Consider the following 9,823-nt stretch of genomic DNA (forward strand, 5'->3'; position numbering starts at 1 on the left):
GGACCAATACCTCGGATTTTACACTACCCGTTGGCCGTGCTCTTCATCGTCGTCTCCCAACGACCCGGAGTAGAAGTCCCACAGACAAGCACATGACTGTATTGGCTAGGCCGGTCTTCTCGTATCTTTCTTCCATAATGGACTGACTGGGCCATATGCAAGTGCATCTAAGTCTGAATGAACGACGCTGCTTCCAGTCGGGATGCTGTTGGCGAATCATATTAAGGTCATCAAAGTATTCAGCCCTGCCAACGCCTCTCCAGCTGAGATCCTGCTCGTGTCACATCTCTTCCGACTTCTTTGATTCTATCAGCGACTACCGTTGGACTCTTGTTCTTTCACAATGAACCAACGTTGGATTCCACCACCGTCGAACGTCGCATTTCAGGTAACAAGACTAGCCGCCAGCCAAGCGTTATTCACAGCGCACGCCTCATGCCTCCCCACCTTGCTATCTTGTTGTGAAGCTGGCGAAAAGCCCCAGATTACTTTTCATCTTCCTCGAATGGGCTAGCTTGTGAGTTCCGTGCGGCAGAGGCTACTCGAGATGGATATTCTAATCCATCGACTCATACCGCCAGGGTGGCTGTCCATCCGCAGACTGGCGTGCTCTTGCCAGCCTCGACTGGATCTCGACATCCCGTTGCCAAGACACGGACGGGCCGGCCACGTTCCCATATCATCAAGGCGCATCACGGAAGTCATTAAATACCCTGGGATCTGTCCGCCTCATCTGGAAATGTTTCCTCATCACACTCATCACCACTCATCCACTCATCTCTCGACACTTCTAAGGCGTCGCCACCCGTCTTGGCCAACACCTGTCACTAACATAGCAGCTCTTGGCTCCGGCCCCTTCAACCTTTCTTCATCATGGTTTCCCTCTCGGTGCGCCAGTCTCTGGCCATTCTTCTCACTCTTGCTTCCGACACTCTCGCCAAGGACTGGCTTAGCCCAGAGTACACCTGGCTTTACGAGTTCCCTCTCCCCATCCCTCCTCAGAAGCAGGAAAAGTTGTGAGTCCAGCCTCGCATGTCCATAGTTGCCTGCAAGAATCCTCACTAACTCAACCCAGCGCCGAAAACCCAATCATCAACCCAGTCACGGGGAAGAAGATGAGGTACTACGAGATTGAGATCAAGCCGCTCACTCAGCAAGTGTACCCCAACCTGGGAAATGCTACCCTGTACGGCTACGATGGTGTCTCGCCTGGTCCCACCTTCATGATGGAGCGTGGCGAAGAAGCTGTCGTTCGCTACACCAATCACCACCCGACCAGGGCCAACTCGGTCCATCTTCACGGCTCTTACTCGGTAAGCATCTGATAGTGGCCTTCCAGGTATCTCATTGGCTAATAATCTCTTCCAGCGCACTCCTTGGGATGGTTGGGCCGAAGACATTACCCAGCCGGGAGAGTACAAGGATTACTACTACCCCAACAGCCAGGCTGCTCGAACTCTTTGGTACCACGACCACGCGATTGACCACACTGCTGAGAATGCCTACTTCGGTCAGGCTGGAGCTTACCTTCTCCACGACCCCGCTGAAGACAAGCTCGGTCTGCCCAGCGGATACGGTATCTACGACATCCCTCTGATCTTGGCTGCGAAGCAATACAACGATGACGGCTCCCTGTTCTCCCCTGCCAACGAGACGACCTCACTCTACGGCGATGTTATTCACGTCAACGGACAGCCGTGGCCTTACCTCAACGTCGAGCCTCGCAAGTACCGCTTCCGCCTGCTTGATGCTGCCATCTCCCGCACATTCAAGCTTTACATCGAGGACAGCAAAGGCGAGCGGGGCAACTTTTCAGTCATTGCTTCCGATGCCGGTCTTCTGACCCAGCCCCAGAACGTTCAGGAGCTGTACATTGCCATGGCCGAGCGCTACGAGATCGTTATCGACTTCTCCCAGTACAAGGGTCAGAATGTTACCATGCGCAACACCCGCGGCTTCGCTGCCGACAGCGATTTCCTGCACACTGACAAGGTCATGCGCTTCGTCGTGAGCGACAAGTCTGTCGATGACAAGTCCAAACTCCCGACCGATCTCCGCGACGTTCCGTTCCCCAAGGACAAGACCGGCGTCGACCAGCACTTCCGCTTCGAGCGCCAGGGAGGCGACTGGCGCATCAACGGCGTCACCTTCGCCGACGTGAACAACCGCGTTCTCGCCCGTCCCAAGCGCGGCACCATCGAGGTCTGGGAGCTCGAGAACGGCTCCGATGGTTGGTCTCACCCCATCCACATCCACCTCATCGACTTCCGCGTCATCAAGCGCGTCAACGGTCGCGGCGCCGTCATGCCCTACGAGTTCAACGGCCTCAAGGACGTCGTCTGGCTCGGCCCGGGCGAGACGGTGACCGTCGAGGCCCACTACGCCCCCTGGCCCGGCGTGTACATGTTCCACTGCCACAACCTCATCCACGAGGACCACGAGATGATGGCCGCCTTCAACGTCTCCGTCCTCGAGGACCTCGGCTACACCGAGAAGCAGTTCGTCGACCCCATGGAGGGCGAGTGGCAGGCCAAGAAGGAGAACGCCGCCGCGTACTCGTACGACTCCGTCAAGTCTCGCATGCAGTTCATGGCCAACTACCAGCCCTACAACAACATCGACGAGGTCGAGAGCCGGCTGGACGCCTACTGGGCCACCAAGACGCAGTCTCCCGCTGCCGCCGCCACTGCCGCTAGCTCGACCCTGGTCGTCAGCACCAAGACTGCTTCGTCGACGTCCTCGACCATCACGACCAGTGCAGCGACCACCAAGGTCGCCGATGATAAGGGCGGCAGTGGCAAGAAGACCACGACATCTACCTTCACGACAGCCACCAGCAAGGCCAAGGGTAATGGTCTTCGCTTCCGCAATGTCAATGTTCCGATACCCAAGCGCACTGCCGAGCCTCGGGTATGAGATGCCACACAATGATTATGACTTTTCTTTCTCTCATTCATTTTAATGTCTTGTTACGATACCATTATTTCTGCGCTGTAGATCATAGACCTCTGAGATACTTCTCATTTTAGACCATTCTTTTACACTAGGAGGCGATGGATACACGGCAGGGCTTTGTAGATCTGCATCTCATGCGTTGCATCGCCAATTTATTCGCACATTTTTTTCAAGCCCATGAACGTGACGGGATGTCTTGAATCCAAGTAGCATCGCCCTAATGGCAAAAATTGGAAAGCCGAACCAATCCTACCGGTAAGACATTTGCATTTTAAGATGGGCTTTCGGTAAGACGCCTCAGGCAACCTACTCTTCCATGGCATCAGCTGGCGGACCATACTTCAATTGTCAGGCGGCGGGAAAGGTACCCTTTCACTGGTGATGCACACAAAACCATCCAAATCGGCCCACATCCACCCCGGGCGGTTATCTCCTGCGACTGACCCTCCATTGGTCCATGTTCGCGAATGCATGCCTTCTGCAGGCCTCCTTCATGCGGCCACGGAGCAAGCTGCATTTTTCCTTTTTGGTTGCAACCCCGGTCCAATCCAAATTCAACACGGAATAGTAAACAGCCCTGTGGGGCATCATTGCAGGGAGTCGACCCTACTAGTGTATCCGTAGGTATTACGAGTCAGACACCTCAGCTGAAAAGTTGGCTTTTGATTGGTTTCAACCAATGAAGGCGATCCGACATAAAGAGGACGAGACCCCCTCGCGAGGCTGCACGAAGGAAGACACGCACTCATGACCTTATTCCATCAAGGAGCCCAGCATTCTATCCTCTAGAGTCCTGCTACGACTCATATATCAGTCAACATCACCGGCCCCGTCTTGTCCTTCTTGCTACTTCACACAATCTTCCACAGCAGGTCTCGTATTCATTTTATTCGTCTATCTCTCATAACGTCTTTACCCATTTGCTCGATTCCACTAGCAATCTTCGCGTCACTTTTCATAGCGATTCACCAGCCAAGCCACAGATCCAAGCCACAGTTCAGAAAAGACCGCCGAGAGCCGACCTGGGATGAAGATGACGAAAAGACGAAACGACTTCGACACCTGGCAACACCTGGTCATGTAATCATTCCAAACAACTTGCGAACCACATCGCAGCCACATCGTGGGCGAAGAGGCAACGAAGACGCCTTGCGAAACTTGGCGTCCCACTGATGCCTGGACTCAGGCAATATCAGGCGACTTTACCCCTCACAAGGCGCCCGCGAGGCAAACATGCAAGTCTCCTCTCATCTTTATGGTAGACGTATCGATTGGACCACGTCATTTACTCTTATCTTCACCAGCGCTTACTTGCGTTCACGAGACCGTCATCGTATGACTATCTGAGCGGGGTGTGATGCGTTGCGTCTTTATTCTGTCTCTCCGAATTCCTTTTGGCAAGGAATTCGCAGATCTTTTCCTTCTTGTTTCGTGTCGACGCCCGACCAGACTGGCCGACGCTCGCAGTTTACCGCCCTGGTAGTCCAGGGTTCCGAAGTCGAAATCACACGTCGTATTCCGACCGCTGGTCCTCTTTGGGTAGTGGACGGAGCCATGGCAACGCACCGAAACATATGCAATATGTTCTTACCGTGAACTCATTATTGTGAGGATTCTCTGAGAGAAACACAATCTCTGAAAGCCAATGTGGCTCAATTGACAAAGCGTCAAATGCTGTTGACGGTCAATGCCGGATCCGGTCTGTCAAGCCGACGTCCGAAGCCGTGTCCGAAGCCGGACATCGGCGCCGGAGTCATGGTCCCAACCGGCTGCCATCACCGCCATTTAGTGGCCCGTCTTCATTTCCACTCGAAAGAAAATGATTTGATTCCATTGTTTTCACGCGTGTCCGAAATCCAGCACGCACAACCATTTATACTGCGTCACGTTGCAAAGTGTGTACCAATACAGGCAACTCGACGTTGCAGTCCAAGATGCTATACGCCGAAACTTTGGGTATTTCATCGACTGCTGCTGAGCTTTCACTCACTGAATGCATATTTCACTAGTTGATTCGCGTCGTGCGGCCTTGATTTGGTGCATATATACCTTCTGGGCTTAGGGGATATTAAAATCAACACCCTGCTTTCTCAAGATGCCTGAATTTCGACCAGTCGGTTAAGGCAATCCACCCGTCCCCCTCACCTTAACCACAAGCCAATAACAAAACAGCGGCACGATATTTTGCACATCGAAGCCCCTGATCGCGGCACAAGTGGGGGCATTCTTGAATAGGTCATCCATTCGCCTGGAGTTCGCATAGGTCTGTCTTCGGGAGAACAGAGTCGGCGGCAGCAGCGTGTCAATGTCGATGTCGAACGAAATTTTGGGAGTTTGAAGGCGGTGGTCCGCCAATATGAGCGTCAAGGCGTTCTGGGCGACTATAAATTGGCCTAAGACTGTGTGATGGAAACCTGGTGATGAAGGCATCACATTAACGAGTTTCTCTGCGATCTGGGGATACACGCCAATTCGATTACCGGCAAACGATTTTCTCTAGCCAGAATAGCTTAGCTAGCTCTCAGAACATCGGCAAATAAAGTTCAAGCCTTTTCGAACGGGATGGATTCTAGTCTTTCAGTATACAACGGGTAATTGCTCTGACATTCACCGGGGGCGCGTTTAACGGAGAGTACTGTCATAAGCTAATAGAGTTTCATGTGGCCAGACATGCTCCGAAAAAGTCCAGTCACAAGCACTCCTCGTCAGAGTCCAAGAAACATCTGGCCAAGCGGCGGTCCAAGAAGCACGGATCTGAGCCTTCGTCAAACGAAGGCAGCGCGTATCGCGTCGCGTACCAGGAAGCCGACGGCGATGCCATTGCCGCTCAACACCAAGCCAGAATCACGAAACAGCTGGCCGGCTTCAACAAGAAATTCAGTGGCAGCTCCTGATCATGATCAATTGGTTCTGCTTCCAGTCAACAATCTTCACGCAATTCGGTAATCGGCAATGACCGTTCTGGTGGACAGTGATTGTAGTATCCTGTCCGATCATTGTCGAGGCTGAAGCGGCTAGTCCGAGATTGACAGTCTCTCGGCTGCAATGATGATCTTTACTTTGATGACGTGATGAGGAGTTCGGCGTTGGTTAATGGCTATAAGTACCCTGGAAAAGGGGAGGGGACTGGGTGAATTTGGTGATTACGTATCATAAGCAAAAGGAGATAAACATCAAACAGTACATTGTTTTCTTCATGGATCCAAGATGTGACGATTCGCAAGTCCGTCCAAGGTTTCTCCGGCTGCTGGCCTCGGGGCTGGGGTCAGACTTTAGCCTGGAGCTTTACGTTCTTGGTTGTAGCTCCATGTATGGTAGGTCAGCCTTGATGTTCCGACAGGAGGTGGAGCTGGTCGTGATTGCGGCGGATTGCGTACCGAGGCCTTTCAGGATGCGTCCGTGGCTGACCAATGAATGTTCTTGTGTGTGGACTCGTCCCGATGGTCAGCACGTGCTGTGCTTCACGGCCGGTGCGGCTTGTGTGGGGCGGCCGTCACACTACCGGACCGGTCGGATCTCCGCAATTGTGCCGTGTTTAGTGGGGCACCGCCATCGCCGGTTTCCGGGATTCGGGGGCAGATGTGATGCATGGCGGCGTCTCGTTTAGTAGAGTACATTCGATTTCGGAGTGATGACAATACATTACGGTTCAACGGAAACTAATGCCATATCGTGATAGCGTACTTGGCCGGTGGGATCTTGCGCAATTAGCTCTCTGTCATCTCACCTCAACCTTGTCTGGACTTTGAATTCCTTATTTCAATGCCGCTGCCGGCGTGTCAACTAATGATGTTAAGCCCTCTGAAACAGAACTGAATGCGTCTCTTACAGATTACACATCTGTTTCATCTACAATACACTTAGTTGTCATGCGAAATGAGAAGCCCTTTCAGTGAGAAATAGAGACATTGCAGGGTGTACATCAGGGTGTGGTGAATCGCCCCTTGATCTATAGGACTCCGATTATGCCCTCAAACTGCAGTTATCATCGAGGTTGCCATGATTTCCTACCAAGGAATCAGTCAAACATGACATCTTCTTGAATCTCCGATGAGAAATGTTTCACTGTCAGCGGACAGCTCAGGTTGGCAATATAGGGGCCATTCAGTGCCTTGGCTAACCATCTCACAGCACAGTTGCGCATACAACTGAATGCGCAAATGCGCGATCACTCTCGCGCAATCGCATCGCATCGCATCGCACACCGTAGTATTCATTAAACATATCGTCCGTGTAGTTTGTGTCCCTATTGAGATTCCGTAATGGCTACCGCCAGTAATATCAACCGCCGCATCTCTAAACTATTCTGGACAGTGCACTCTGCTATTTGTGGATTCGGGCGGATTTGTTGGCTAGGCGCACTGCTTGATTTGAGTTTTCGCCGTATGAGTCTACAGCGGGCAATACCCACAAATAAGCCACAATATAAGGGCACTCTAGCTAGTACCAGATCTCAAATAACTATATCAAATAGAATCATAACTGTGAGGCTTCATGAAACTTTAGTTGGCTGGGCGCACAGGTGCGCGCAAGTGCCCGCCCGACTTCTTCTCGTTGTATTACCCATTGATTCGTTCGCACGGGCAAGTTCTTCTCTTGTTGAAATCTTACAGATTACTTCTCTCGGTCTCTCGTTTTGGAGAACAAGAAGTCTAGTAATCGAACTGGGTCGCCAATTGGCTAAGGCGATGCACGAGGAGCCAAATTACTTCACACTCTGGCATGACGAGAAAGATGTCATGTCGCGCACAGCACAGAGAGCAACAAATCCAACCGGGAATATCGTCAACTTGTAGCAGCGCCAAGATGCACCTGGCAGTGCAGGGTTGCCGGCTACGGATATATTTTACACTTGGAAGATCCGAAGCATGCAACCTGGGTTTCGTGACCTGGCCAACTTCTGTTGCACCGAGGAGCCCATGCGATTGAGATCATGTAATGCACGGAGGGTCTCATCGAGAGTGTTCATAATCAACACATAAAACGCGCACAATCACGGTGATTCAGTCTGGGCTATGGCTGACAAAAAGAAGAAGAGTGAGTAATCAATAATACGAGAAATCCGTTATGCCGTGCGAAAGGCAGTGCGCTGGCTCGGTAGGTCGGCTACCTAGGTAGTGCCAATGAGACGAGCGATACTCTGTACGATACCCAACACTGTAGTGTTGCCAGGGGCTGTGCTGGCTGGCGATCGACTGTCGTCACAAACACTGCATAGTCACCAGCCTTTCCGAGTGTTTGAAATCGTGGGCATAGAATGGAAGTTGAGAAGCATAACTCAGGCATAAGAGGCCCTTTCCTTCCATTTCCCTTTCTCGATGTAGCATTTCTGGCGAGAAATTTCGTATCGCTTCAAAACATCTCGCGACTGACGCATTTTGGGGTCGGTCGTCGTCAAATGGGGGGATGGATGAGTGTGCGGTGTGAGTGGGTCCGGGCGCATTAGCGTCGAGCGCACCCTGCACTACATAGCGCAGCTGTGCCGAAATCCAATGTCATTTCAGGCGCGCAACGGCGCAAATGGAATCTGGCGCAATGGCGCATTTGCGCGGATAGGTATAAACAGCTCGACTTCCCAGACAAATTCAGCTGGGCTGGCTCTTACGACCCCTCATTCATCATCATTCATGATTGTTTAACGTGTCCCTCGGCCAGCCCTTTCGACTCAGCTGTCGCATCAGCGCATCAGCGCACTTGCGCACCTGCGCAATTATGACCAGCCATTCGCCGGTACGTTGCCCTTCGCAAGCCATCCCTTGGGATATAACACCAGGCCCATTCCTCGCCCACCTTCTTTTCCCAATTTTTTCAACCAAAATCTGTGGGTGTATTGCAGAGAAACTTCCATCTCTCATGCGATAGTACACAAAGAGGAATGAACGCAATATTCGGTATGGAGTCCTCTCTCACTGCTCGCAACATACACCTACCTCCAGGAACGCCAATTCGAACCTCTACCTTGAGAAGCAGAAGATCTTGATGGCTTCAATTCAGAGAAACTTACTTTTCACGATGCAAGCGGACTACCGACATCCGACTTCGAAGCCGACAACCGACAACTTGCCAAGCGGTCACACCTGGCAGCAACTGTTCATACAACTGATCCGGGAACATCGACCATTAGGCAACCGCGACGCCTCCGTGGGATGCGACCCAACGATGCCTAGACTAAGGCAAAATCGAGGCGTCAAACCCCCTCACGAGGCATTCTCGACCCATGCTCAGGCATTTCGGAGGCCTCACTCTACCTCCAGGCAGACACGTCGACTCGTGTCAGGACGTCGTCATCAGGTCTTCAATTGGGCCACGTCAACTGCAACTCTGCAACATCGCCCGCTTTCGTCACCGAAAGCTGCACGGTTGGTGGTCACCGGTGCATCGTCATCGTATGCTACGCCTCGCGACGTTTTTCCACTTCATCGGGGTACTGCAAATCTTTGCTTCACTTGTCACGTTGAAGCCAGACCGAAATGAGAGATCCTCGAATCGGCACCGCCGGCGACCCTCCCGGAAAACCAGGCCACGGCAGCCTGGCGACCTGAACTCCGTCGTTGTCTTCCGCCTCGACATATGCCTACCGGCCCCGACATCTGCAATGCGCAACCACGTATGGGGCATTACGATATGCTCTTACCACGAAGCTGCTTCGCCATGGGCTTGCCGCAGAATCGTCAACGATTCGCGATGCCCTAGAGCCGGCGCATCAGAAGCTTTCGACATCAAGTGATGTTGATGACCTGAGTTGGAACTGAAGAAATTCAGTCCGAATCTATTTTCTTTTCTGCCGCTCCGGCTTGCCGATGTCCGAAGTAGGATATTCTCGGCACCGGACTTGAGAGAATGATCGGAGCGGGCCTTCCCCACCGAG

General features: G+C 52.4%; 1 protein-coding gene across 1 annotated transcript; it reads left to right on the forward strand.

Annotated features, from left to right (window-relative positions):
* Positions 1 to 873: 873 nt before the first annotated feature.
* CkaCkLH20_11361 (bilirubin oxidase) lies at positions 874 to 5,849 on the forward strand (the record flags this gene model as incomplete). The annotated part of the gene is made up of 4 exons (XM_038894075.1): positions 874 to 1,016; positions 1,076 to 1,313; positions 1,369 to 2,910; positions 5,640 to 5,849. 4 exons carry the CDS (start codon positions 874 to 876, stop codon positions 5,847 to 5,849), a joined length of 2,133 nt encoding a protein of 710 aa, XP_038740653.1.
* Positions 5,850 to 9,823: the final 3,974 nt, after the last annotated feature.

This window comes from Colletotrichum karsti, assembly GCF_011947395.1.
Source record: "Colletotrichum karsti strain CkLH20 chromosome Unknown Scaffold47, whole genome shotgun sequence".
NCBI classification, from domain to species: Eukaryota; Fungi; Ascomycota; class Sordariomycetes; order Glomerellales; family Glomerellaceae; genus Colletotrichum; species Colletotrichum karsti.